The sequence below is a fragment of the Penicillium riverlandense genome, assembly GCF_028828495.1.
Source record: "Penicillium riverlandense strain IBT 135883 chromosome Unknown utg000008l_segment0_segment0, whole genome shotgun sequence".
Lineage (NCBI taxonomy): Eukaryota > Fungi > Ascomycota > Eurotiomycetes > Eurotiales > Aspergillaceae > Penicillium > Penicillium riverlandense.
Window position 1 is genome coordinate 554,112 of NW_026643199.1, and position 27,441 is coordinate 581,552.

Below are 27,441 nucleotides of genomic sequence, written 5' to 3' on the forward strand. Positions count from 1 at the left end.
AGACATGCGAGCAATGTGTGTAGTAATAATAAAGTGGTGTTGCCACCCTCATGTCCACCGTATACATCACTTTTTGGTGACCAATAGCTGGAGCGACCTTCTTGGCTTCAAGCAATTAAAGGCGCGGAAGGATATGATATTTCACAGCCTTGACGGTCGTCCATCCCTCCAACGCCTCTTCGCCCATGTCCCGCCCAAATCCACTCTCCTTAACACCACCGAATGGGACATTTGGGCTTAGCATGGCCCAAGCATTAACAGTCACCTGGCCTGACTCGAGTTCCTTGGACACGCGATGAGCGCGATTGATGTCATTGGTGAATATTGCGGCACTTAGACCATGGTGACTGTTATTGGCCTTCGAAATGACTTCCTCTTCGGTTGCAAATTTGGCAATACTCTAGGATGGTCGATCAAATTAGCATCTCCATATCCGAAAATGTGCTCCGATGCAAATTGTACGCCACTCAGGAAAGAGAAAGAGAGAAACCCACAGCGACAGGGCCGAATATCTCTTCGCACATAATAGTGGCATCGTCAGAAACATCTGCAAAGGCCGTGTTCTCCACAAAATATCCCCGCTGGCCAATCTTCTCTCCTCCAAACAGTAACCTCGCCCCAGACTCTTTTCCTTGGCGAATGTAGTCCAAGATCTTCTCATGTTGTACACGATTGACAATTGGGCCCTTGGTGGTAGATCCGTCTAGAGGATCTCCTGCCACAGTCGGAGCTGCCATCGCAGCTTCCTTGTAAGCCTCTAAAAATCGGTCATAAATGGAGGCTTGGACGTAGATTCGCGACCCAGCTGCACAGATCTGGCCATTGTTTGCTGTAATCCCAATACGCGTCCAGAGCAGTGCATTATCTAGGTCGCAGTCATCGAAAACAATCGACGGTCCCTTGCCACCTAACTCTAAACTCACCTTCTTCAAGTTTGTGCGCGAGGCGGCCTGAAGGATCTTGCGGCCTGCTACTGCGCTCCCTGTAAATGCAAGTTTGCGCACCTCCATATGCTCAGCAAGTGCCTGGCCCGCACTAGCGCCTTCTCCAGGCACAATATTCACGACCCCGGCTGGTATACCCGCTTCCTTTACCAGCTCTGCTAGTCGCTGACCGTAAAGGGGTGACAATTCTGATGGTTTGATAATGAGAACATTCCCGGTTGCTAAAGCAGGAGCTAGCTTCCAAATAGTAATCATGCTGGCAATATATGTGAGCTTTTTGCATTGTGATACTTTGAGAGGATGCGTACAGAGGGGAGTTCCAAGGAACGATCGCACCGCACACACCCAAGGGCTCGCGATGAGTGTAGGCAATACCACCGTCCATGGTAAGAGATTTCCCGTCTACCTTGTCAGCCCACCCTGCATAATATCTGAGACATCCTACGGCCTGAGGAATGTTGAGTCCCATTGATTCCGCGTACAATAGGCCGGCATCAACTGCCTCCAGTGATGCAAGTTCTTGCGCGTCCCGTTCAATCAAATCCGCAAGCTTGAGTAAAAATCGAGCTTTTGAAGAACCAGGAAGATCCCTCCATGTCTTGAAGCCAAGCTTGGCAGACTCGACCGCTTTGTTGATATCCTCCGTGCCCGCTGCAGAGATAGCACCGAGTGTTTCGCCAGTGGTCGGATTTTCCACGGAGAGCTTTCGCTCATCTGACGATATAATAAACTCATTGTGAATAAACAGACCCGTGGGAACTTTCCAAATTTAGTAACCAGTCAATACCTCTCGTGTTTCAAGGGTTGGTTACCTGTTATCTGACGACCCTCCACCCCAGTGACGGTTAACGACGGAGCCATGTTGGGAATAGGTTGTGATTAAAAGTCGCACTAAATAATAACCAGGAGAATGAACTACAACCGTATTTCTACTCCGTTTTGTACGTATCTCTACCCCCGCGCGGAACTAAGGCCGCCTTCGGAACAGTCACGGATCGTTCCGAGGTGGAGAAAATCCGCCATTGCGAAGCCCCGGACGCATGGCAAAAATCCATTTCTGCTGACACCAATGAGTACTAATGCCCCCTGATTTGAAGGATTACCCCTAGAAACCTCCGTAACAGAAAAGAAACGCGGGATCTGTGAAGGGATTGCTGGCCCCATTAAATTGTCCGAGTTTTGCGCACTGCAACACTGGCTTAGATATGAATCGATCATGAGTTTTACATTTCCAGCTGTCTGAAATCGAAGCAGCGGGAAAAAATTGTTTGAAGGTTTTGTATTTGACATGTCGTTAATTCATCAATGCCAAACAGAACCATCAGAACGAGATCCGTCCATCTGCTAAACGAGCTTCAAATGAAGGGGATTTCCCGCAGATATGCCATATCGAATTGGCTTTACCAATAAGTTGCCCACTCACTTCTCCCTTTCACAACATCTATAAAATTCTTGGCTATGATTTGGTCGGTCCGCTGTGACGGATGAAGTTCATCAAACCACATGAAGGAATTGGAAGAGGGCAGTCTTGTGCAATCAGCTCCACTGAGGTTACAGTGATTATCATATCCAGTGACATTTAGAGGGGCGCTCCCAGTCGAGTAGGATTCTGGGTTGTTGTAGATATCAGTTAACTGTGAAATATTAGCCTAGGTCAAAGTTTGCAGAGACGTCTCAATCGGTGCCTACTAAGCCATTCATATCCATCACAGCAAATCTAGCACCCGGATATCGGTTTTTGATGAGGAGTTCGAAGGGTGTTTGATATTTGAATACATTGTTGACGGTGGCAACCTGTTCCCACATCCGATAACTGATCTCTGTCAAATTGCTGGGTTTATCGGGCCAGTATTGGTTTGGTCCAACGCCATGGTGTTCTGGAGTCGCATATAATGGGACCAGCTGCAATGGTGCGACGTTCATAAGAACAAAAAACCGACCACCATTTTCATACACTTTATCCAAGGATGAATAAACGCAATCAATGTAGTCTGGGATCGTCTTGTTCGCCACCTGCGAGTCGGTGATAAATGCGTCATACCCTAGATCATTTGTGCCGATCCATATCGAGTACACCGTCTCAAGAGGTGGGATATCTAGAAATCGGCGTCCGGATCGAGTGATGTACCTGCTATCGGCTATATATGCAGGAACCTCGTACTCCAAAACCGAGGGGAAAGGCGCATTGATGGCGGAAAAGGTTCGAGGTGTAATCTCATTTGAGCATACCGCACCACTGACTGCGTAATTGTACAGATTGACACCAGCAGAGTCGGCCACAAAGCGCGCCCATATATAGCCACCGGAGGCGGTGTCAGAGTTCTAGTTCAGAGCGATCAGTAATTCCCACAATCTCTCTTCTAGCTTCTTGCACGAACCACAGGATCGACCCATCCAACTGGCGGGGCTGAGCCGTCATGGCTCGCAAAATAACCAAGTCGAGATTCATCCGTATAACTATCTCCAAAGGTCACGAGGCTTCTGAACTCGTTTAAAGGCCAGGATTTCTGTGGGTGGGCCAGCGAAAGACTCAATAGACATCCAAACAACCCAAATACCGAGGAACGATAGAGCATGGTGAGGTGTGTGGTATGCAGGGTGGCAGAGCGGCTCAAATGGACTTGGGTTTCAATCGTTCAAAGATTCAACTTGTATAATATAAACCGCGATATTATGCGAGGTGATTTCTATTTGAGCGATTCCCTGCCCACAAAGTCCGGACCATGGCCCTTCCCCAAAGCAGGAATGCTCCAGGTTTCCGTAATGGACTCCTGATAATATCTTCTCGGGGCAAAGGATGCGGGGGTTGCACGGACTAAGCAGGATTTAGGCTGGGTAAACGGGTAAATTCAAGCCAGCCTATAGGGGTTGGCGGAAGAAGAGACAGCAACCGACGGGAAGTTCAGAGAGTCATGATTATTGTCGCAAAGTACATACTAAGATATGTCGAATGGATCACTTCCCGGGCCGACTTCGGGATATAAACTATTAAACAGGAACCAATCAAAAGTCCAGCTAGTGCTCTCCATGAAATGGATAAACTGTCAAGTGTTGCAAGCCCGGCCCTTGGACAGTGTTTAGAGGAGCGACAAATGCCATTTGGCTCCATGAAAAATCCACATTGTGGCCCCCGTACACAAATACTTCGAATCGCCCCACAAAGCTGCCATTTATCCAAGCTCGACTTCCTCCAATGGGATCTGACGTTATCATTATCTGCGCTGGAAAGGAGACATCCACGACTCGGTGTGTTGAGCTAGTCGCGTTGGCCCAGATGCGCCCGGGCTCCGCAGGATCGAATCCATCCGTTTCGGCGACGGAGCGAAGAGGATACGGCCATCCGTCGGTTGTAAAGATCAACTGGTTTTGAGGGGTGAGAGTTAACGCTGAATCGGAGGAGCGGAGTGAGAAGGGACCAGTGGCGTTGAGTCGAAGAGTATAATTCATGCCCTTACTATCATCGCCTAGCCAATACTCTCGGTCTTCTGAGTCCCGATGTGGGCGATTCCATGAAAGCAAGGACCCCGAAGGTCGCTCTAAATCATGAGGTAATCGGCGATCAAGGTTCTGCCCAACTGCGTTGGATGTCAATAGCACGATTGATTCATCTAAGCTTGTTTCATCCAGACGCGGACCACGAGAGCCTGTCCAAGACCGAGAAGCAACGACAGGAATGCCATTGCGAATGGCATAGTACGCTTCAAGTTGTGTGGTCGCGTCAGGCCCATTATCGTTCCAAGCGGCCAGAATCGCGCCTCTCACGGCGTTGGAGTGTGGCTGTTCTGTTGCATTGACGGGATTAAACAACTGCGGAGTCCATTGCCAGGAATCTTGGTCTGCAAAGTTTAGAATCCGCGTGTTGTTAAAGAATTGGGGATAGGGCGCCGGGGTGATGGGAACATGATTGTTCTTCAACGACATATAAGCCCACCAATCTTCTGAGTTGATAATTTTGTAGCCATCCTGGGCCAATGCAACAGGGTCCGACTGTCCGTACTGCCAGTGTTGAATTGTCACGTTCTTGTCAATCGAGAGCGTAGACGAGGGCTCGTACGTCCCCCAGATGCGAATTTGCTTGCCCGAGGTTTCCCCGATGAAATGAGACATCTCGTTGACGAAGCCGATGTAGTCATCTGCCAGAGTGGAATCGTACTCGTCGGCGCCGATGTGGACTTCGCTGGTGTGAAACCATGGAAGAAACTCGGACCAGATCGATTTCATAAGCGGGATGGTTTCTGGATGAGAGAGATTAAGCAGATCTCTCTCTGCCAATGCCAGCTCAGGTTTCCATTTCGTAACCGAAAGACAGTGACCAGGGCCTTCGATTTCAGGGATGACGGTGACCCCTCGCTGCGCACAGTGCACTTGAAATTGGTCGAATTCATCTCGTGAAAGTGTCTCATTTACCCGCTGCACCAGAGGCTTTAAATTCGGGTTCTCGGGTCGCAGCGCGAATTGTGAATAGACTTCGTTCCATGGCAGATCAGGGCCGCGAGTCAAGGGGTAGTTATCAGTTGCATGATAATGAAATTCGGAAATCTTGAAAAAAGACGCGTAGGTGCACAGATCTTTGAGAAATGACAGCGAGTACCATTTTCGGCCGGCATCCAGCATGAAGCCCCTGGTGGCGAAGGCTGGCGCATCGTGCATGCGGCCTGACGGAATCATGGATTGGTTGGCCAGGATGAGTTGCTGCAAGACGGTCCGAGTCCCCCACCACATGCCGCGCGCTCCGGAGCCTCTGATGTACAGGCGACCATCCTCTACCTCCAATTCATAGCCTTCTTCAGTTGGCCGGCCATCCTCGTAGGTAAAACTGTCGCGAGAATGCTCAATAAACACACCCGTTCCTTGCAGGGGAAAATGACCCACGGATCGAAGATCCCAGGAAGAATTGGTGAGCGTCTCCAGGTCCTGGCGAAAGGTGTTTGCGAAGTCATATGCCGCTGGGGGTATCAATGTCGGCCCATCTTGGTCCCTCTGGCGCGCAAAATTGGCGTCAAGGTAGATCGTGTGGTCAGCAGTTGCAGGTGAGAACCCCCACCCGGGATCCCCCGGCTGGAAGGATACCGGAGGCAGGTTCTGCAGCGCCGAAGCGCCAGCTGCGATGGAGAGAAAAAGCCACTTCATGGCAATATGCCATCAGAGCAGCGATACGTCCCCTGCTAAACCTTTTATGTGTCGCACAAAGCAAGGAGCGGCCCTTTCAATGGCAGCGTTACATCCCTGGCTGCCAATTGCGAGTGTTTGGGGATCGACAACTGACTGGTCCAGAGCGTGGGATGGCGTGGGATGTGGGATAACCAGGCTGTGGGGAATTATGTTGGCTAGTATGCATTATTGCGATAGCTAATTAGACGCATTCTTGTTGCGGCTATTGTTTGACCTTCATACCCCTCCCCCCGTCGTATCCCTCAAATTGCGAGGAAACATGCAAACAACTTACATACTATTCATGGCTGTCATTTGAAAATAGCATCAAAGGTGTGAAAGTCCCACTGATTTCCTATCCGGCACGTGGAACCAAGCCTGTTCGAAGCCTACATGACGTGGCCACCGAGCTGTCACCCGCTGTATCTCCATAGACAGCGTGCGCACATGCTGGTATCTTTCACGGATCATGTCGGTTTCCCGTGTGCCTGTATGGCGGTTGAATTGCTCGGCAGAATCCATAGCTGCGAAACATCGATATTAGCAAGTGCGCCATTCACTGGAGGCTCAAGTATATCTAGTCCATACCCATATGTGCAAGAGTGAGAAACTCTCGATCGGTTGTTAGTTTGAATTTCGGATTCTTCACATGAGCCTTGCTGATCTCTGCCGCTGTGGCGATTCCGCGGATGAGCTTTGACAGGTGACCGTCATCTTTGTAATCACAGGCGCGTTGAAATATTTGTTGCCATCCCGAAGGTTGTTGAGGCTGATATATGGCCAATTCCTCGGGACGCGGCAGAGGTGCGCCTGTCTGGCAGTATAGAATCAAATCCGAGCGGCCTTTCCATTCCAGCAGTCGGCACTTTGTAGTGGGACTGATCCATGGCGCACTATTGAGAACGGGCCAGAACGACCCTGCGGTGATCGAATGCATCAGGAAGAAGTCAATGCGAATCTGCTTCTCCGGCCGTTGGGCGAGTCCCGTCCAGTATACTTTTGACGGTTAGCAGACGCTCAAATTGCACAGAAGGACAAGGAAAAGGAGACGTACGACTAGCATTCAGATGTTCTGCGGTTTTTTCATCCAGCTCCTGGGGCCGGACCCTCCAGGAGCCCACGACCCGAAGGAACTCCTCTCGCGCATTGGCAAGGAGGCCATTTTGAATCTGAAACACGCCATGCTTATAGTCCATGGCATGCCGAAACTTCTGGTTTGAATATATTTCCAGCTGGAGGCCAATCAGACTCTCTGATGCAGGAGATAGCGGGGCATTTTTCTCGATGAGTTCCAAGATGTCACCGAACGAGGCATCGTGGATCGCCGTGAGGGCAAGCGCCTCGGCGGCCACTAGAGGCTGATTGAATTCGATGGCATAGCCTAGGTGGATCGGCGAGTGCAAAAATCCTAACGAGCGGATCAGTTTAAGCTGTCCATATACCTAGTGTCAATGCGACTGTACCGCCAAAGAACCGGCGTAGCATGTCTTCGGCCCTTTCATCCCCTTTAAACAAGAAGTCATTTACGGTGTTGGGCACTCCATTGCGGCCAATCTCCCGCTGGAAAAACAGGAAGTAATCGTCATAGTATTTCCCCTTACCCAGACATTTCTTGAATTTGGCAGGATCAGTAAAGTCCAACACGCGATTGATGTCTGGGTTCCGTGTGGGCCTCTGAGAGTCAGTTGCTAGATTGTAGGCATTCTCAAGCTGGCAAGGAGTCCCTCCCAGTGCATAAATGGCCAGAAGGTGGTGGAGGATATGGTCTGCGGCGGACTCATCAACAACAGTATTAACAACGGAATCCTGGTGGGTTGCTTACTGTGAAGGCCGAGATTGTGGATGTATATGTGGTAGTTGTCGTGGTTTCGCTGCAGCAGCTCCGACGCTTTGGTGGCAGTCTCGACCATCAGCGGGCGTACTTCGAAGATGCCGGTAGATGGCACGTTTGTTGGTATGGTGATTCGCTCGGCGGTTCCCATGGTAGCCATATAGCAGACAGACAGACAAGTGTCATGCGGATACTCTTGAGACCAAGGACCTCGTGTTCTTTTGAACCAGATCCCGTCCTGGACTGCAAAGGGGAACATGCCTGCACCAAACCCCTGCAGTTGGGGCCATTCTGCATAGTTAGTACATAATCAGTATTAGGAGTGCCGAGCTGCCGACTGCTACTACTACTACTACTACTACTACTTTCAGCGGCCCCTCATTCCTTTTCGTCATGGGCTGGAGAGCGCGCATTAGTTACTGGCCGGTGATCCTACGGCGGACGGTCCAGGCGGGCGTGGTGGGTGGGGCTGCTTGGGGCCGTCCCTCGGACCGTCGACTATCCGCCAAAAAGTAAGCTGCTGATGGATGGGGCAGCGGAGGGTGCACATTATCACTACGGAATGGTTGCACAACGCTTGATCAAAATTGTCATCGGAGTATCTACTTTCTTCTTTCTTGGATTTGTACCATGGTACTCTACCCAGTAATGTAGAGTCGGTCGGTCGGCGAAACCACGTGACTTGGCCGAACCATGATGGAGGATGCCGCGCCACGGAGTTTTTGCATTCTATAAAAATACATAAAAAAGCCTCGGCCACGGACGCCGATCAGCAAACGACATGGAAACGCCATCTTCCTCAGCCCGGCCATACCGGTCGAAACGCCAACGGCCATGCGATCAATGCCGGGCCCGAAAATTGGGCTGTCAAACGGATAGTGGTCGACCATGCCAGCGGTGCCAGGCCGCGGAATTGGAATGCACGTTTGACAATCCGCCTCCAAAGAGAGCACGCGTCTCAGTAACCATGCAGGGCGCCGCCGAGTTCACACCTATCTCTTCGGCCCCGGTCCCCTCTGTTCGAGAGTCCAGCCACGAAAGGAGTGTGTCTCAGAGCGTTGGGCCGCAGCTTTCCTCGTTGGCCGCGGAGAATGGTGATCCTGGACTGTCGCCGACGCCAGCTCTACTCCCAGTTGGGCAATCCCCGGCCACTCAGTTCGTGCAGAGCATCGACCAACTTGACTCCTGTTACGCACAGCTTTTTGGAGCCTCCGCCGAATCAGACCCATGGCTGCTGCGGCACTGCCGGTTCGATGAATCCGGTATGAAGTATTTTTACAAGGTCCATTTTAGAAATGCTGGAGGAGTTCCTACGTCACAGAGGATTCCCGTGCATTTCATGATCTCTTCAGAAGAGCTGACATCTTCCGTTCAGCATGAGACTCGAGCAGGTGCCGGCGATGCGACACGAGAACGGCTGAACTTCCTGGTCCCACCAGAGTACGGAAGGCGACTGGTTGCTCTGTAAGACCTGCTTCCCTCCACCTAGCCGATCAGTCTTAGCTCTAACAATTCGACAGGTTTGTCAAGTATGTCTTTCCCGCACTGCCAGTCATATCTCGGTCGCAGCTAGGACTGACCTCCCCAACGAGTCAACTCCCTGAGCTGACAGCGTTGGCCAAAGTTCCTGTGCACCTCCTGGCCGCCATCTATGCGGCTGCATTCCCATTTGTTGCCCATGATGACTACCTGTGTGTCCTAAACACTTATAATGCATCACCAGTGGAAATGCTGTGGCGCATGGTATATGAGATCATCAGCGAGGAGATACATACACCGCGTCTCGCAGTTCTACAGGCAGCGCTGCTGTATCTACACAAAAAGCCCGTTGGCGAAGTACGATATACAGTGGCTGATACCCCATTCGTATGGTCGTTCGTCGGCCAAATCGTCGGTCTAGCTTGTTCCCTTGGCCTGCACATCGAGTGCCGGATGTGGGGCATCCCTGCATGGGAAAAGCGGTTGCGACGGCGACTTTGGTGGGCAGTCTATGCCGAGGACAAATGGCGCAGCTTGCTGATGGGTCGACCGCCGTATGTCCACCCGGCCGAATGGGACGTTAGTGAACTCGACGAAGGTGACTTCTTAGTTGGCCCCCGCTATGGCTTCTCAACCTGTGCCTGTGACACTGAAATTCCATTTCGGTACCTTGTCAATTTGTCTCGAATTGCTGAGGAAATATATGACACATTTTAGTAAGTTGTTCACTGACCCTGCCTTCGTTCTACGGCTGTTGGAAACTCGAGCACTAATAGTATTTCTAGTTCTCTGAAGGCCTCTCAATGCCTCAATGCCAATTTTAGCGCATCCACAGAGCTGGGGCGAATGTTACTTGAAAAGATGAATGGATGGTATTCCTCGATTCCGGATACTTTTCGATTACCCAATTGGAGTAAATCTGTTCATGGATTGGCTCCATATCCTACTTCAATTCATTTTGCCTACCTCTTGCTGGTGGTATTTGTTTACCGCGCAATGCTTCGGCCTATGGCACGGTCGTCTAGTCCGCCATTGATATTTGACTTGGAAGATATGTCTACAACATCGCCTTTGGCAACTGAGGAGTTGATTTTGGATTTTACATGTGTACCAGAAATAGAATCACTGCCAGAAGTCACTCTGTCAGATGACCACGGTACGGGGGAAACCACTTTACATGGTGCAGAGAAGTGTGCAGCGGTTTTGGTCAATTTCACAAGGCGACTGACTTCGAGTGATTTCACCGCGTTCTGGTATTCTTGTGAGTTTTCTTATTCACATACCGTAGCGAATCGTTTGCTAACTGCCTCAGGGTCACGCATTGGCTTCGCGACAGTCTCTAATTTTCTTCTCTTACTTTTGGTGCAGGCTCCGAACACCGACCACGCCATTCAGGGGAAGCAGCTAGTAAACTCTTGGTTGCGAGTCTTGCGCTGCCAGAGTCAAAGCTTTCCATGGGTTAAGCTTGGCCTCGCACGGTTAGATGCACTGCATTGGGCCGGTCTGGCCGACAGCTTCGTCCTTCCTCCCCACGTGCATGAAGTTGTTACCAATTCAGACTGCCGAGAGACTTAACCAGCAAGCTGAACGCAGTTGTCTGTTTTGCCGACCGCCGACGGCTGCGGCCGATGGGGCGCAAGGGCTCCCAGTAAACAATGCTTGTATAACAACTCTATCCCGGTATTCGGTAGAATCATGTTACCAACAAAAATCCTCAATACAAATTTTGCATGGTATTGAAGCCAAGAAGTTTTCTCGGCCATCGGCCAAATAGTTGGGCGACAAGCGGACAGTTGGGGATGCCCCTCTCTTAGTAGAGATCTGTTCCTCTGCTAGAGAACAGGCAGACATGTCTATTCGTATAAAATGCTCGGGCTCGTACGTCTTTCCAGTTCTTTCTAGCCTGCTTTCTTTCCGGCGGTCAGCACTTACTCTTGGGACTCAGCGAGTCAAACCCTGCGCCACGACACCTTTGTTCAGACTAGTCTCCCATAATGTCAGAGTCTGGTAATTCCAAGGGACACTTTTTTATGAAAACTCTCTTTTCATGGCAAGGTCGGAATAAGAAGATGGGAAGTGATTCAGAGTCTCAAACTACACTAGCTCCCAAGTGCGTGATTCTTCCCCCGATGTTCCTGCGGCGTTTTTAAACTCTGACGGTCTAATCTAGACATAGCTCGAGGTCTACAGCGGAAAAAAGACCAAGCCCGCAATACTATAATCGTAAGCCATCTTGGCCTTTATAGCATGTCATCCTCGTCATAGCTGGCGAGCTAATCTTTATGTTTTATAGCGGCGGATATGTGCTTTGGGTCCTGCTGCAGGAACAATTGACACAGACCCCACGATGTCTATTACACCAGTTGCGCAAAATGAGGTAACACATTATATATAGAATTGGAAAGTCGCTTTTACACATCCACGCTCATGCAGACCCTGCCGTAGAACTGATGGTAGGGCTTGCAGATCACATCAGCAGCAACGAAGAATCCTGTCTGCTGTCTGGCCACAACGGAACCACCCCTTCCCTGTCCGTGGCTGGCACCGCGGACCTTGTCACAAAATAACACGCGACCGAGGGACTGCGAAGCATTAATTGCATAAGTCGGCCTGCGACTATCTGCCAATCATGACGCGTGCTGGTCGTTCACTAGCGGCCGAGTTCCGAGCTACGACCCTCGAGGGGAGAGGGGGTTCAGCCGAAGCCGCGGAGCAGGGTCGATGGCTCACATTATTGGGGTTTCTTCCAACCAATGTCACCTGCTCTTTTATATCGGACTGCGCCTTCGCATCGTCGAGTTTCGAACCCCAAGCTCGTCTCGCTCGCCTGATTTCTGACAATTATTATTCTTGACCGGCCTAGTTCGTCCCCCCCCCCTCACAGAACACACCATGATCTTTGAACCAGCGGAGCGCATTTTGCTCCCAAACAAGGATCTGCTTTCCTTCATCTTTGATGATCCGCCATACGACCAGGATGCACCGGTAGGCCTATACGCTGTGTCACCCGTTCTTCAAGACTGACGATGTCGCAACCCGAGGTAGATCTATATCGACGCCCATCAACCCCAAAGGTCCATTTCTTGCAACCAGGCACGATCGCTGATTCGGAAACTGGTCGCAGGACTCCGGGCTGCCGGTCTTCAAAGGGGCGACTGTGTTCTCATCCACTCATTCAATGACGTAGGAGCGCCTGACCCCGTCCATTGTTCGCAGGCGAAGCTAATACAGAATGACATGGCTGGCAGATTAACTACAGCATCCTTGTCTTGGCGATCATTGGAGCTGGGGGGATCTTCACGGGCTCAAACCCATCATACACCCCCACCGAGCTGGCCCATCACATAAAGGCATCCCAGAGCAAATTCCTCGTCTCCGAGCCTGAGATTCTCCAACCGCTGCTTCGCGCTGCGGAACAGGCGGGTGTGTCCGAGCAAAATTTGTGGGTGTTTGACAACCTAGGACAACCCGTTCCCGCAGGAAGACGGTCATGGAAGCAACTGATGAGTTTCGGTGAAGAGGATTGGGTACGGTTTGATGATCCGAAGACCGCTAGCGAAACCACCGCCGCGAGACTATTCAGCAGTGGGACCACCGGTCTGCCAAAAGCAGTAACAATTACCCACTCCAACCTCATTGCCCAACATGAATTTGTTCTAGGAGCCAATCCTCGGCCGTACGCCGTAAGTGTCGCCTGTTATGCCAGTTGATTTCCGCGTTGCTGACTACCGATTTGGGTGGACCAGATTACTCGCATCATTGCGGTACCCGTCTTTCATGCCTCTGCAGCACCTGTCACCCACATTTCTACCCTCAAATCGGGCGCGGCTGCCTATGTGATGCGTCGATTTGACCTTGAGGGTTTCTTGGCCACCGTTGAAAAGTACAATGTTACTGACCTTGCAATGGTGCCGCCCATCGTGATTGCCATCTTGATGTCTCCTCTCTCGCAAAAACGCCCGTACCTGCGAAAAGTTCGGCTCGCGGCATGTGGAGCAGCCCCTTTGGATAAGGATATTCAAGCTCGGTTCCGCAAGCTGATGGGAGACAATGGTCCATTTACCCAGGTTTGGGGCATGACGGAGACATCTTGCATTGCCACGATGTTCCCGTACCCAGAACACGACGACACGGGCTCGGTTGGTCGCTTGATTCCAAACCTGGAGGCCAAGTAAGTTGCCTCACTAAAAATATCACGGGCTATGCTGGCTTGTTGCTTCTATTGTTATTGACACCTTTATAGGCTGATCGACGAAGATGGAAAGAATATTTCGGCGTATGGCGTCCGTGGTGAACTTTGTGTGCGAGGGCCAACGGTGACCCCCGGGTATTTCAACAACTCGGAGGCCAACGCAGACTCCTTTGATTCTGAGGGCTTCTTCAAAACGGGCGATATAGCGTACTGTGACCAAGCAACCCGAAAATGGTATATCGTGGATCGCAAGAAGGAACTTATCAAGGTTCGCGGGTTTCAGGTTGCACCTCCTGAGCTTGAAGCCGTGCTCTTGTCACATCCGCAGATTATTGACGCTGCTGTGATTGGCATCACCTTCCCGGGCTCAGATACGGAGTATCCTCGTGCGTATGTGGTTCGCAGACCAGGTGGTGAAGGGGAGAAGCTGTCGGAGGCGGACGTCCAGCAATTTATTCTGAAGCAGTTGGCTCGATACAAAGCATTGACTGGTGGCGTCAAATTCGTCGGCGCGATCGCCAAAAATCCCAGCGGTAAGATTCTTAAACGAGTCTTGCGAGAAGAAGCGAAGAAAGAAATCGAAGCCGGGGTTATCAAACCCAAGCTTTGAGTGCATACAAGAAGTGAAATTGCGTATATCGCGCTCTGCATCCCGTCAAGTATCCCCAGCTTCCTCTATCTAGAATATCTACTATTATTATTATTGAGGCTTTGGTCGCCTGTCCAGTAGTTGAGTCTACATTAAAGAAATATATGCATTAAGTGGTAGCGTAAATACAACAGCATCGATAATCTATGTTTTAGTTTCTCTAGATATGCCTGCGCTCGAAGTTGATGATTGACCCTTTTTTGTTCGAAATAACGAACTGAGAGAGCGGCCTTTCGTCTTGGAAGCACCTAGAGAAGGATCCAAGATTCCCACTTGGAGTGTTTCTTTGTACCTGTTCAGAACAGTAATCCGATGATATTTGTGGAACTTTTTGGATGCATCCTTCCCTGCCACACCCAGAAGTACTGAACGAGCAAGGGTCAGAATTTATGAGAGAAGATTTGATCGCTCTTGGACATACTCTTCGCTCCGCCAGGATGTTCGTCCTGAAAGCTGGACAAGTCATATACGTCCTGATCGATGACTACCCAAAGGTTACCAGCCAGGTTGTGGAGTGCGACCTCATCTCGCGAGTAAGCACCCTTTCCCTCGGGTTGGCACTGGAGACTCGGACTATCATCCATCCCGACGTCAAGATTGGAATAATCAACAGTAGATAGACACAAATGACATGTACGGCGTCTCGGAGAGTAAAAGTGGTGGGTATTTGACCCTCTATTTCTTAGGCGCTCTTTAAACACGCGGGGTTCTAAATTGTAGCCGGGGTTAGGGAGCCAACCGCTGATCCCACCGAGGATTGCTTTGCCGCGGACCATTAAGGACCCACGGCACAGCATGTGGGGATATGAAGAACGGTTGGAGAGCCACTCAAATACTTGTTCATTCAAAATTCATATTAATCGTGATATATAAGAAGCGGACCCATGCCCTGCTAGGTATTTACAAGAAGCTTAAGCGACTGAGATAAACTATCGGGAGTTGTTGAATTCGACAAACCACCCATGATATGAGAAATTTGCTGGATCCCCTCTTGCAATGAAGAGCTATTGGAGTTCGAGTTCGACTGCTTCACACCATCAAGCGTATCCATCAAAATCTTCAAAATGGGGACGCGAGTGGTGAGCGTAAGGTTGTTCAGGATCTCCTCGTAGTAACGAATATGCTGGTTGTCGTAGATGGTCGAATTTCCGGTAGCCTCAAGCTGTAAGTCACCGCCAAGCAAGGCAGCCATTTGCGTGCCGAGAATTTCTAAAAGGTTGTCCATCACAGTTTTGATATCTACCCGACCTCGCAACTCGATCGTGTTATTCCCAGGCCGTAAAAGAACGTTGTAGGAGGTCGCTTGTCCGATGATTAAGCCGGCACTTTGGAGATTCAGAGTCACGTTTCCCTGTAAAAGCGTAAGCGGATATGCCTAGTGAAGAATAAATAGTGGGAACCAACCATTGCAAAGGTGAAAACGGAGCGGTTGGGTAAAACCGCGGTGCCCACCAGGTTCGTACCATCCTCTTCCTCGGGAATAATCAGACGGGCTGAAGGAATAGAGAAACCTTTAAACTTATCCAGTCCTACGAGGTTCAAGTGAGTTTCAAATCCAGGCAGTTAATATGGTTGCATACCATCCAGTTCAATATTTTTTTCCAGCGTCAAAGGCGCCTTGAGCGCCCCAAGGTGACCAACTGTAGAGCCTTTTGCAGACATCACAAACCGTTTTTGGTAGACCGCAGTGGTTAATGTCTTTATAAATTGGGGTTTGTTGAGGATTTCAGTGTTGTGTCGGGTCACACTCATCATATTGGTGCCCCCCTTCAAGTTGTAAGCCGGAAGCGCCACGAGCAGGTACGGTTCAAATGGTTTCACATCTTGATTGAACAAGCTCAGGTTGAGGGGATCCGTATGAACACTAAGGCCCGCTGGGATTTTGAGGGAAGTGTGAAGAGTGAATGTGACTTTATCTGGCTTGGGATCCATGATCGAGGCAGAATACACAGGAAGGCTTGTATCGTCGACAATTCGTTGCGCAACGGCAGGGATGACGATCAAAAAGCTAGAGTATAGGTTTTGGATTAGGAAATACCCACCAAATTCGAGGAAGAAACGGTTGCTTACAATATGGGAAGAAGAATAGCAAGCAACAAAATGGCTGCCAACAAATAGCAACACCAGAAGCGGCGCCAGTGCTTCTTGAATTTCGTTGGAGTTGCTTTGGTCCCCTTCTCCAGACTGTCAGTTTCGACACTCGGCGATTCTAATTCATCATTCTCTCGCCCCCGATTTGACTGGGAAGACGGGTAGGTTTCTGTTTGCCCCAATAACAAATTTACCCTTAGTGTCGTGATGCATCTTGTGGTTCGAGGGCGTGTTCTGAAATTGAAATTGGATAACAGAAGTAGTGCGAGAGCTGCAGGACATGAATTGTTCGAAGGATCAGACATATAATATCTGACTATATACTCTACAGAATCAGCGTTCGCAGCTAGGGCATGCCACTCCCCGCATGTATTGGGCAGTAGCGCCATGGCCCATGCGAGGCTAAAACCTGGGGAAGGTCTAATAGTGTCTGCTACCCCAGGAACTACGGACGATCTCGCCATACCCCACCGTCGTCACAACGGTCGATCGCAGACAACCCCTCTATCGCATGCATTGACACGCTCTCCGCGGCTGAACGGTCCTCGGTAGCTCATGCTGGCGGTGTCTCTTTTGCCGTTGCCAGAAGCGCCCGGTAAACTTTACTCCTCCAGCGGTCCGCGGTCGGCCCCAGTCAACGATTTAGGCCATCATATGCTGGTAAAAAGCTTACCGTTACTTTTGGAAATTTGACCAGAGAGCTTTTACTAAACCACAGAAACCAGGTATGTTCATATAAGGCTACATGAAGACCCTGAGTTTCCGAAAATGTTTCCCAGATTCCTCTGCCTCTCTTATCTGACATACCAACCACACCAGTGACATTGTTTCTCTAACATACATTCGATATGACTGAGCCTAAACCAGAAGTCATCGTCGAAGGCGACGATGCTGCAGAAGTCACCAATCTCGGCACCGAAGAGAAGAACGAGAGCTCGGATGGCGACGTCGTTGATCCGAAGTTGCTTGATGCACTCGAGCAGCCAGAGCAAATACGCCGAATTGTTCGAGAGGCAATTCTTCTTGCTGGCGGTGCAACTGCTATCTTACTCCAAGTAGCTGAGCCTGGTGTTGCGAAAGGTGTGGATGAATACAGCAACTTCGCTTACCGACCTATGGACCGACTCCGTACCACAATGACCTACGTATACTGCATGGCATTTGGCACTCGGGACGAAAAGAAGGCCGTCATCGAAATGGTACATCGTGCTCATGCACCTGTCAAAGGACCAGACTACTCCGCCGACGATCCGGAGCTTCAACTATGGGTTGCTGCCACTCTCTACGCGGTCGGCCTTGACCTCTATCAGCGGATGTTTGGCGACATAGACGATGCAACCGCTGAGACTATCTATAGAGAGTATGCCATCCTGGCCATTTCCCTGCGCGTTAAACCCGGGATGTGGCCGCCTAGTCGCAAGGCGTTCTGGGAGTACTGGGACCATAAGATTGCGACAATGGAAATCACGGACCATGCCCAGAACGTGGCCAAGGGTCTGCTATTCAACAAGCATGCTCCCCTTCATATACGTGCAGCGCTTCCTCTAGTGCGTTTAACGACTACTGAAATGTTGCCACCGCGCATTCGTGAGGCCTATGGACTCAAGTCCACCAAGACGCGGCGCGGAGCATACCGGTTTGCCATGGGGTTCACTAAAGCGACTTATCCTTGTCTTCCCAAGGCAATCCGAACGTACCCCATGCGCTACTACCTGAAGGATATGCGCAAGCGACTACGGAATATGGCATAGCTCTCACCACGGTGAGAGAGTTTAGATTGTTAGACAAAGGACGGTACTTCAATTGTGATTATTCTGGTGCATGGGACCCATGTTCCATTACTTGCTGTGACTTGCGTTCAATTCGACGACCAGTGAAGCAGCCGTTGATTTTCCTTTTATAGAGTGGGCAGCGTCACATTGAACTCAAAATTGAGCCTTGAAATTTTTATTGCATGTATCATAGCATTATAATTCCACAGTATTCTAACCAACACACAAACAAATCCTGATTGCTTGGCTCGAGCTGTCATTATGGCTCCCTTAGCCTAGTTTATCCCCATATGAAGAGCATACCTGCAGGCATGGAGAGTGGGGAATGTGGAGTAGCCGAGTTCCGCGGCAAAGTCCATCTTGCGGAGAACCCTGTTGCCATTGAGCGAACCAACAATGAGCTTTCCTCGTGGGTGGAGAACTCATGATTGTCGGTCTAGCCAGCCGTTGGCTCTAATGGGGGTCAAATGACTCAATCCTGGGGATGGCTGGGCAAGCTATGACTTTCCATTCGACCAGGATGATCAAGCCAATGCTGCCACATGCACTGTCCCCTCATCCGGGCGCTATTCCCAACTCTCGTCGCCAACATCGATAGCTTTGTCCTAGACGTGCCTGCCTTGAGAATCCAGGCCCCAACCGGTCTGTGTCATGGTCAGCCCAGAGCAGACGGAGAGTAAACATGAACCATGGGTGGCATGACTTGGATCATGTAGGCTATATGCCCCTGTATCACACGTCCGAGCACTTCGTTTAGTGGCGTGGCGGCAGCCCCCACATGTTCCGTTTACACTAGCATTATTTTTGCCAGCAATGCCTGTACTCAGAAAGCGGGGGATCTGAAGCTTCCAAGCAAAAACAACTTACTCTCCTGTGCCTGACCCCATAGCCCGAACCCCCCACGAACTACCTAATGCTACGGCGCACGAGACGAGCGCCCTCGGCATGTTCTTGGTGTCACCACCGGAAAGTCCGATGCGACGCGTCGATTTTGGGCTGTCCGTGTACGCGCTGCCGCCAGGATGGTCGCACTGACTGCGTGCTTCGAGGAAAGCTATCAAAACAGTACGTCTTAATTGGTACAATGAGAAGACGAAATTGACTGGCTTTTATCAAAGATCTAGATTCCCCCAGGGCAGCCCGCATTTCGCTGCCTCGAGCGAGCATGGAAAACTCGATCATGAATCTCACCAACTTGATAACGCACTCCCCGATGACATAGGCGACAGAGATGAAGGGAAACATCCTCCACCGGCTGCCCATCTTCACTTTGAGACATCAGCTGAAAAGGCTGGAGGACCGCGGCACTCAAATGTTGCTTACTCGGAATACGACTTCATAGATTGTTTTTCACTCTCCTCTTTGCCACCAGAGGACATGCAATACCTGGCCTCGAAGTCTTCTCTTACTCTGCCGGATCAAGACGCGATTGATGAGTTTGTGCACCAGTATTTCAGACATATTCATCCCACTGTGCCGGTATTGGATGAAGGCGAGTTTTGGCGGATCTATCAAGGCGATCCTGAGCCCGAAAGGCTATCAATATTTGTCTTCCAGGCCGTTCTTTTCGCAAGCTGTCCAGTATGTGACAATTCCGGAGTGGACATGATGGAGACAGCTGATAAACCATAGTTTGTCTCGTTGGAAACATTATACCGCTGCGGCTTTAATGACAAGCGAGATGCCCGAAACAAGCTGTATAATCGCACAAAGGTGATATTTCTCAAGATCTTAGTCAAGTTACCTTATAAGGAGAACTAATTATTTCCTTGTTTTGGAACAGCTCTTGTTCGACTTGAAAGCCGAAGTACGACCGTCGGCAAAAGCCCAGGGCGCTGTTCTCCTCACTCACCATACCTCCGCCGAGCATCCCCAAGCAGGAAGCTTGTGGTTGACACGAGCCATTGAAAATGCCTTGATAATTGGTGCTCAGCCATCATTGCTGGATGAGCATGTGAGTGACTCACTCAAAAAGCGACTTTGGTGGTCTATTCTTCTCCGTGACCGCAGTCTGTGTATTGGTCTCCGGCGTCGCCCCCAGGTCACATCAATCAACCTACACGGATGGTCTGACTGGCTGCGTGAAGAAGACTTTGCGGAAGAGCTATATTCCTCGCGGGTATACGACCTAGACGCAAAACGACTATTGTTACAGGCACTCCAGGAACAATGCCAGCTCGCCGTGTTGCTGACCGACCTGGTCTCGTTGATCTTCTGCCCTCGCGCCAACCCCAGCTGTTTCCTTTCAGCCGAAGAATTCCATGGACTGATGTCCAATGTTGAGAGAATTAGGGTGTCATTAACTGAGTGGGAAATGCAGACACAGCCTGCTCTGCGACTTGATGCAGTACAGGACAATTCCGGCCCCGCTGCGACAATTGTCAATTTGACCTACATGTATTATCAGTACGTACGACTATTTTGAGAATTCCCCGGAATTGGGGCTTGTCCACTGACATTCATGTGCCCTCAAAGTGCTGCCCGAGTTGGCCTTGCTCAGTATGCGGCCTTCATGATAGAGGAAAATCTATCTTATGCGAGAGAGACATATAAGCAGCAGATGCTCAAAATCGGACAGGATCTTAGAGGCGCGATTGGGGGTCTAACTGCCATCATGGAATTCTTTAGCGCAAACGGACGCTCAGATAGCTTGCCTCTCAGCATGTCAGTATTCCCTCCGGTCGGCCAGTGCATTATTTGGCGCAGTTGAGCTGATAGAGACTAGACTTGGCTATGTGGGCATGCCATTGATATTGGCGGCAATTGACTTGAAGCTATCACCTTCCCACGAAGAGATGATGATCCGGCAAAAGCGTCTGCACTCACTTAGTGGAATCATACGGCAATCAGAAACCCTCTACGATGTCACCGATTTTGTCGCCGCAGGCACCAACCACATATTGCAGCTTGCCTATTTGACTACACAGAACCATTTCCTTGGTTGGGAGCACCATGTTAAACGGAACGCACCGAGCGATCAACTAAAGAAAGCCTGTTCGAGTGACAATCCTTCAGACAGCGATTTGATGAAAGGACCCAACTCACATGTCCGCGTGAAGAGCTGGTCGGACGCCTTCATTTATTTCCCTCGGGCGTATCTTTTAATTTCTACATCAGTGGACTACAGCTTAGCTGTTGGGCGTTTGCCATATGAACATGCACTTCCCGAGCTGGTACGTCACATTCCATCAATGGGTGCTACTTCACGGCTCCCATGGACGATCAGTGTTCGTCCAGTCAGCACATTGAGACGATGCTCTTCATCCCGCCAAAGAAGGAGAACCATGGGTATTCGATCAGAGTCTGTAGAGACTGGGAGCACCGTCCAAACCATTAGCACCGAGACAGATGAAGGGGCGCCACATCGACAAGAATCCTACACAGACGAGCGTACAATGTTCCCCCCATCTGGGCCGGTCGCCGCCGAACAGGATTTAGAGCCTTCGGACCAGACTTCTAATAGAACCGAAAATGCCGAAAGTGAAACACAGCAGCAGTGTGGAGTGAACCTCGACTTCATGGACTTCAAAAATGTCCCAAACGTTCCTAGTGGCTTATCTCCCACAAGCCCTCGATGTGAAGAAACTTCCATGGCCCCCGAAACTACAAGGGCGAGGACTTGCGAGGCTGTCACACGCAAAGAACAGGTGCAGGTACACCATGAGAGACTTGAGACCGAGAATATCGAAGCCAAGGGATTCAATACGATTTTGATGAACTCATTGTTTCACGATTCCAGTGGGGAGGAATGGGATGAATTGTATCACTCGGGTTTCCAGGCAACTTGTTGAAATTAATATTTGCTTATCTCAAGTGAAGTCTGTGACGATCGAGAGAAACCTTAGCCCGTAGTGTAGGATATCATTGCCATATAGCCAGCATAGTAAACACGAGTGGACGATAGAGTAGCCTCTATAGTTCTAACTTAGCCGTGGAAGAGAAAGTGCCAATTTGGGCACTATTACAGCCAGCCAGGGCAGCAAAAAAAAAAAAAAAAACCCCCTGAAGAAGGAATAAGCAATACACAGAGAGGCTTCTCAAGTAAATCATGTTTTTACTTTGCATGGCATATACAGTCTATGGACTGCCGGTCCAAGGAAGAAGGCATGGATGCTAAAATATAGCGAACGGTCCACCCATAAAGGAAACCTCAAAAGAAATTGCCTTCACAGTAGACGCAATACCTTGTTGTGACCATTGAAGATCGGCATACCGGAGAGAGACACTCAACGCCGGGGATAATTCAAGATACAGAGAGAGGAAGTAAAAGCCTCACGCCGTTAACCCTTCTGCAGTTCCAACCATCTCTTCTGCGGTACCACTGGCAGGGTGTGCAGCAGAAGAGGCTCTTCTCTTGTCGTTGCCACCTTTAATTCGTGCAAGGCCGACCATTTGACCGACTTCCCTCCAGAAGCCTACTGGGGGATCAACGAAGCTTGCCTCGTAAGCATCGATAAGAGGCCTTTCCCAGATCAGGTCTGCTTCGTTAGGCCGAACAAACCGGGTCTTCTTGATGAGTTTCCAGATGAGGAAGAGCGGAGGGATCGCAATTTGCATCGTGTAATCGGACCAGAATGTTCTGACATTCCATGGTTTGTATGCGGGATAGCCGTATAGGATTGCAACGAGGATCATCCAGACAAACGCAAAATACGCGCAGAACGGTTGGAACCGTGCGTAATAAGAAAGAGTGCTGCGGTCCAGACCTTGAGCTTTGCAGGCCCGGTGGAAGAAAATATAAGTCAGTGTGATGCAGACGTAGTTAATAAGCCCTAATCCAAAAATTAGCGTCTAGCATAACTGTGGTGTACGAGTTGGGACTCTGTACCTCCGGCAGTGACAAGGTTCGCGAACCATGTGATGACTATGGCAGAGCTACTCGAAACCTGCATGAACGCAAGTATCGGGAAGATCATCACAATGGCGAAACAGTAGATCGGCACACCTTTGCGTGTGGTGTGAGTGAGGAACCTCGGGGCTCTGCCCTCAAGGGCCAGTCCATAAAGAGTGCGGATGGCGCAATAAGTGTAAGTATTGCCAGCAGAAAAGATCGAAGTCAACAGAAGCCTAAACAAAAATAAGTCAGTTTCCAGTGAATGCCTTTACTCCTGCTGAATACTAACGCGTTGATAATAGAAGGGAAAATCGTAATGCCGAGATTGGTCATGCCAATGACATACGGCGATGATCCAGCACCACCACTGCCTTCGCCTTTGACCACGATGTTATACAATTGGGGGTCCCTCGCGGAGCAGATAATCCCCACGAACAGGGAACCGCCGATGAAGAAGAGCCCGAATCGAACATAGACTGTCTTGAAGGCATTCTTGATGTAGATGCGAGGGCGTTTGGCTTCGGCGGCGACCATCGAGATATACTCAGGGCCAACGACGGTGAAACAGGCGGACCAAAGAGCACCCAAAAACCCTTCAAACCGACCGAGGCTGCCGGTATCTAAATACTCCATGAAGGCACCGGGGTTGTTCCAATAGCGGAAGCCGTACGCATCATGGGCAGGATTTCCACCAACCATTGTGATGAAGGTGAAGAGGAACAGGGCGAAGATGAGAATAACCTTGCCGCTCGAGAGCCAAAACTCAGCTTCACCATACGCCTTCACAGCCATGATGTTGAGGGTACTATGAGAAAGTCAGACTCAAGTCCAGAATTTAAAAGAAGCAGTTTCGGCACTCTGGAATCAAACACAGCAAAGATAGACTGGTCTATCCAAGAGATTCGAACAATATTGAGGCGATCTTACCCATAGCATATAACAATTGCAGCAACAATCCCGGCAACTGGGCCAGGTTCTGTGATCGTAGGGGACCAGAAGGACAGTACAAGGGTAAAAGCTGAGATCTCGAAAGGAATCAAAAGTGCTTCGTAGAAACTGCATACAGCGTTAGCCATGTTATTAGTCTCCGAAGCGTCCGGGATAGACAAAACGCACAAAAAGTTCCAGCCGACCATAAAGCCGAGAGCATCGTCTACCCATTTACCAGCTAAGCGGATAAAGCCACCGCTGACAGGGTATGCAGTACTCATTTCAGCGAGGCAGTTGTTCACCATTGCCAAAATTAGACTTTGCACAGTGTATGCAAGGAACAAACTGCCGGGCCCGCCATTATAAAGACCGGTGCCAATACTCACGAAGAGGGCCGTGCCAATAGAACCCCCAATAGCGATAAGCTGAATTTGACGATTTCCAAGGTGGCGTTGGAGATTGTCGGCGTTGTCGGCCATCAGGCCCTCTTGGACATCTTGGGGACTTTCGGATGACTTGGACCCCAGCGAGTCCAACACGCCGGTGCTGGCTTCTTTATCCTTGTTTAAGAAAGACATGTTGTTCTCAATCCTGGATGCCTATGGTGTCAAATTGGCGATACGGAAGTGGGGCAAGGCGCGAGTGAGAGAGGAGCTGAAGTGAGCTGCAAAAAATATGGGATACTTGTTGCTTAACGGTCTGTATTATGGCGCATGGGTTGGGCAAGTATCAAAGGTGGGATCAGCGAGATACAGGGCAATCCGTCGCGGTCGAAAAATCGATTTCGGGCAAGTGTGTGGGCTTTTGCGGTTGCGCGGGTTGGGAAAACTTGTTGCTATGGACAATGAACTGGTGCAATGGTATCCGTCGATTTCTAGAACGTCAGGGAGTTGGTTGCGCTCGTTCTCGGCATGCGGAAGTTTTTCAGGCGGACAGATCCTGTCTGTTGATGATATCCGAAGGAACAAAATACTTGGGATTCCCCAAATAAACGAGTCGGAATTTCTGCTCAAAATAAGGCTGAGACTCGACCTGTACAAGAATCGAAGGGCAAAGGAGGGGAAAATGTCTCTCCTGCTTTGCAAGTGAGAAAAATTGTGACAAGTTTCAAAATGCGGTTTGGCCGGGGAGTTTGATTAAAAGGAGGCAAAAATTAAACCGGGGCCAGGGAGCGACTTTTCTAGCGCTTTTCGCAATTCACGGTACCACGGTAGGGGAAACTTCAATGACGGCGCATCTGGTCGTTAATTTACGGTAATAGCGTGGCCAAGAGCGGGAGTCGCAGGTCTAAGCCACGTTCTGTTCGTTCCTATTGGATAGGATCATTATTGCTGAAATCGACATCCTAGATGGCGAGATGCCGCATCCAGTGACGCTAGCCTCATTTGGACTCGAGTCGCCGGGAAAGGGATACACCAGTGGCCGCATCAGCCCCAATGGAACGTCAGAGGCGTGGGGCTAAATCGTATCAGCCAATTAGAACATGAGGTTGGAACCTTGGCGGTAGTTCCCATTGGACATCCTACTAAGTTGGCCCCATGGAGGTGTCGCGTGGCTTAAGGGCGGCTGAGCGCCCCGAACGCCCCGACGCCCCAAAAAACGCCTTTGTATAACTATAGTCCGTCTGAGTTGTCACGATTTATAGAAGACCCTGCTTAATTACTTGAAAGAAATAGTTATTAGACAACCATGAACAAATATCTCCAGGCTGAGAGAGAGGAAGGGAGAAGAAGCGGTGTGCCAAAGTTACAGCCCGTCTTAAAAACCCCTCAGATACCAACCAGAGAGCACGAGTACCCGCAATCCTAAACGAGCCGACCACCAGGGACGATAATTGCGGCCTCGTTTGAAAGGCACCAAGGCAACTAACTTACTTACGGTAAGTTACGGCCGAACTAGATTATGTAACGAGGCCCCCAAATTCCCCCCTTGTCACCTGACGTGATCTTATATCCACCTTGGGTTTCATAGAGCCTCGAATCTCGCGATGTGTCCTTTCAATTCCTGAAGGAGCTAGCGAGCTCTTAGCTCCTGGGAAGGTTCTCCATATCAGGATGAAGAACCGTATAGCCCGTCTCGTCCCTCTGGCGATTTTGATATCTCTGTTATTTTATGTTATTCCTTACAGCCAGAGACCATTCAATTATGCAGCAGTCAATTTTGCGGCAGCAGAGCGCACGGATGCTACTTCAACTGCCTCTGACGACTCGGAAAGAGTGATTGCAGAGTCACTTCGCGACATTGCAAACACGACCCTTGGTGTAAGTGCCCACACCTATGTTTCTTTTTCAACATGTGCGCTAAGTGTGATCAGTTCGAGAAAGTCTTTGCGGTCGGCTTGCGGGACCGCATGGACAAGCGCGATGCCATGACTATAGGCGCTTCCCTGTCAGGCATTCATTTAGAATGGATCGATGGGGTACATCTGAGCGATATGTCGGATAAATCGTATCCAGCGGTATGTTTTTGTCCTTCCACCTCTTCTTGTGGCCATCATAGTTGACAATATCTTGTACCGATATAGGGCTGGAATACAGAAGACCCTATACCTGCGCAGCTTGGAGCTTGGCGGGCACATATGAATGCGCTCCAAAGGTGAAGATTCCTGCAGATCTATGACATTCTTTGAAGTTTGTCTAACCCGCCATCTTTAGAATCGTGAACGAGGAAATCAGCACTGCTCTTATATTCGAAGACGACATCGACTGGGATGTGACTATAAAGGCACAACTTAAACAGTTTGCTCGTGGAGTACGCGCTCTCCAAGAGACTAGTAGCGTTTCCTCTTTTTCTCCCTATGGCGAAAACTGGGACGTGCTTTGGCTCGGAGGGTGTGGTGCCGGCACTAAACCCTCGAGCCGCGTCTATATGATTCCAAACGATACGACAGTGCCACCTCGCTCACGCCACTTCCCTACTGAAATCCTAAAGCCAGTATTCGCAGAATGGGAAGGGTTGGAAAATGCACGATTTGTGTTCGATGCTGCCGACGTACCATGCTCCTTGGCGTACGCAGTGACATTCGAATCCGCGCGCAAGATTCTCATCAAATGGTCGTTGGAGCCAAATAGCCAACCATTCGATAACGACTTGAGAGAGCTTTGTAATCCATTCAACTCACATGGCACTTCTCTCCGGTGCCTGGCTCCGTATCCGTTGCTATTCAACAGTTATCGAAAGGAAGGCCCTGATTTTCAGGGCTCAGATATACACAATGATGGTGATTCGTGGCATGAGGCTTACACCAATGGAATTACATACAGCACTATGCTAAATTCCAAGAGACTGGTGAATGGTGCCAAAACTGCATTGGCGCAATATCCCGAGGTCGATCCACAGCTGCTTGAGTTTGATGGGCTTGAGCTTCCTCGAGGGAACCTTACTTCATGGAACCTTAGGCTTTATCAGCCCGAATAGAGCTACACTATATGATCTGTGTGACTTCTATATTCGTTCCGAAAACTTCGTCATCTGCCTAGTCCAGCCGTTGAATAAACAAGAGTTATTTGTGCCATATGTACCTCTATGTACCTCTGCAGCCATAATTTTGATCCGAAACTGAACGGTG

General features: G+C 49.9%; 12 protein-coding genes across 12 annotated transcripts; 5 read left to right on the forward strand and 7 right to left on the reverse strand.

Annotated features, from left to right (window-relative positions):
• Positions 1 to 115: 115 nt before the first annotated feature.
• N7474_009218 (putative aldehyde dehydrogenase) lies at positions 116 to 1,805 on the reverse strand (the record flags this gene model as incomplete). Its single annotated transcript, XM_057200628.1, has 4 exons — positions 116 to 400; positions 495 to 1,200; positions 1,253 to 1,703; positions 1,757 to 1,805. The coding sequence occupies 4 exons, from the start codon at positions 1,803 to 1,805 to the stop codon at positions 116 to 118; spliced, it is 1,491 nt and encodes a 496-aa protein (XP_057048615.1).
• Positions 1,806 to 2,344: 539 nt separating this feature from the next.
• N7474_009219 (SGNH/GDSL hydrolase family protein) lies at positions 2,345 to 3,520 on the reverse strand (the record flags this gene model as incomplete). The annotated part of the gene is made up of 3 exons (XM_057200629.1): positions 2,345 to 2,578; positions 2,634 to 3,266; positions 3,503 to 3,520. The coding sequence occupies 3 exons, from the start codon at positions 3,518 to 3,520 to the stop codon at positions 2,345 to 2,347; spliced, it is 885 nt and encodes a 294-aa protein (XP_057048616.1).
• Positions 3,521 to 3,959: 439 nt separating this feature from the next.
• On the reverse strand, positions 3,960 to 6,074 carry N7474_009220 (beta-N-acetylhexosaminidase; the record flags this gene model as incomplete). The annotated part of the gene is made up of 1 exon (XM_057200630.1): positions 3,960 to 6,074. The coding sequence occupies one exon, from the start codon at positions 6,072 to 6,074 to the stop codon at positions 3,960 to 3,962; it is 2,115 nt and encodes a 704-aa protein (XP_057048617.1).
• A 348-nt stretch (positions 6,075 to 6,422) lies between these two features.
• N7474_009221 (questin oxidase family protein) lies at positions 6,423 to 8,086 on the reverse strand (the record flags this gene model as incomplete). The annotated part of the gene is made up of 5 exons (XM_057200631.1): positions 6,423 to 6,619; positions 6,684 to 7,091; positions 7,150 to 7,503; positions 7,559 to 7,861; positions 7,918 to 8,086. 5 exons carry the CDS (start codon positions 8,084 to 8,086, stop codon positions 6,423 to 6,425), a joined length of 1,431 nt encoding a protein of 476 aa, XP_057048618.1.
• Positions 8,087 to 8,707: 621 nt separating this feature from the next.
• On the forward strand, positions 8,708 to 10,980 carry N7474_009222 (uncharacterized protein; the record flags this gene model as incomplete). Its single annotated transcript, XM_057200632.1, has 4 exons — positions 8,708 to 9,390; positions 9,447 to 10,121; positions 10,191 to 10,666; positions 10,718 to 10,980. 4 exons carry the CDS (start codon positions 8,708 to 8,710, stop codon positions 10,978 to 10,980), a joined length of 2,097 nt encoding a protein of 698 aa, XP_057048619.1.
• A 1,317-nt stretch (positions 10,981 to 12,297) lies between these two features.
• On the forward strand, positions 12,298 to 14,207 carry N7474_009223 (acyl--CoA ligase; the record flags this gene model as incomplete). The annotated part of the gene is made up of 5 exons (XM_057200633.1): positions 12,298 to 12,390; positions 12,451 to 12,588; positions 12,654 to 13,088; positions 13,152 to 13,576; positions 13,649 to 14,207. 5 exons carry the CDS (start codon positions 12,298 to 12,300, stop codon positions 14,205 to 14,207), a joined length of 1,650 nt encoding a protein of 549 aa, XP_057048620.1.
• Positions 14,208 to 14,390: 183 nt separating this feature from the next.
• N7474_009224 (cytochrome b5-like heme/steroid binding domain-containing protein) lies at positions 14,391 to 14,830 on the reverse strand (the record flags this gene model as incomplete). Its single annotated transcript, XM_057200634.1, has 2 exons — positions 14,391 to 14,611; positions 14,668 to 14,830. The coding sequence occupies 2 exons, from the start codon at positions 14,828 to 14,830 to the stop codon at positions 14,391 to 14,393; spliced, it is 384 nt and encodes a 127-aa protein (XP_057048621.1).
• Positions 14,831 to 15,138: 308 nt separating this feature from the next.
• Positions 15,139 to 16,178, reverse strand: N7474_009225 (DUF3712 domain-containing protein; the record flags this gene model as incomplete). The annotated part of the gene is made up of 3 exons (XM_057200635.1): positions 15,139 to 15,597; positions 15,651 to 15,775; positions 15,827 to 16,178. 3 exons carry the CDS (start codon positions 16,176 to 16,178, stop codon positions 15,139 to 15,141), a joined length of 936 nt encoding a protein of 311 aa, XP_057048622.1.
• A 1,007-nt stretch (positions 16,179 to 17,185) lies between these two features.
• On the forward strand, positions 17,186 to 18,088 carry N7474_009226 (oxygenase MpaB family protein; the record flags this gene model as incomplete). Its single annotated transcript, XM_057200636.1, has 1 exon — positions 17,186 to 18,088. One exon carries the CDS (start codon positions 17,186 to 17,188, stop codon positions 18,086 to 18,088), a length of 903 nt encoding a protein of 300 aa, XP_057048623.1.
• Positions 18,089 to 19,022: 934 nt separating this feature from the next.
• Positions 19,023 to 21,900, forward strand: N7474_009227 (Zn(II)2Cys6 transcription factor; the record flags this gene model as incomplete). The annotated part of the gene is made up of 6 exons (XM_057200637.1): positions 19,023 to 19,174; positions 19,234 to 19,690; positions 19,742 to 19,822; positions 19,893 to 20,489; positions 20,610 to 20,773; positions 20,835 to 21,900. The coding sequence occupies 6 exons, from the start codon at positions 19,023 to 19,025 to the stop codon at positions 21,898 to 21,900; spliced, it is 2,517 nt and encodes an 838-aa protein (XP_057048624.1).
• A 481-nt stretch (positions 21,901 to 22,381) lies between these two features.
• Positions 22,382 to 24,451, reverse strand: N7474_009228 (uncharacterized protein; the record flags this gene model as incomplete). Its single annotated transcript, XM_057200638.1, has 5 exons — positions 22,382 to 22,881; positions 22,938 to 23,176; positions 23,233 to 23,748; positions 23,871 to 23,999; positions 24,060 to 24,451. The coding sequence occupies 5 exons, from the start codon at positions 24,449 to 24,451 to the stop codon at positions 22,382 to 22,384; spliced, it is 1,776 nt and encodes a 591-aa protein (XP_057048625.1).
• A 1,551-nt stretch (positions 24,452 to 26,002) lies between these two features.
• N7474_009229 (uncharacterized protein) lies at positions 26,003 to 27,290 on the forward strand (the record flags this gene model as incomplete). Its single annotated transcript, XM_057200639.1, has 4 exons — positions 26,003 to 26,134; positions 26,188 to 26,331; positions 26,398 to 26,468; positions 26,528 to 27,290. Coding segments are annotated over 4 exons (1,110 nt in total), but the record flags the coding sequence as incomplete, so codon positions are not given.
• Positions 27,291 to 27,441: the final 151 nt, after the last annotated feature.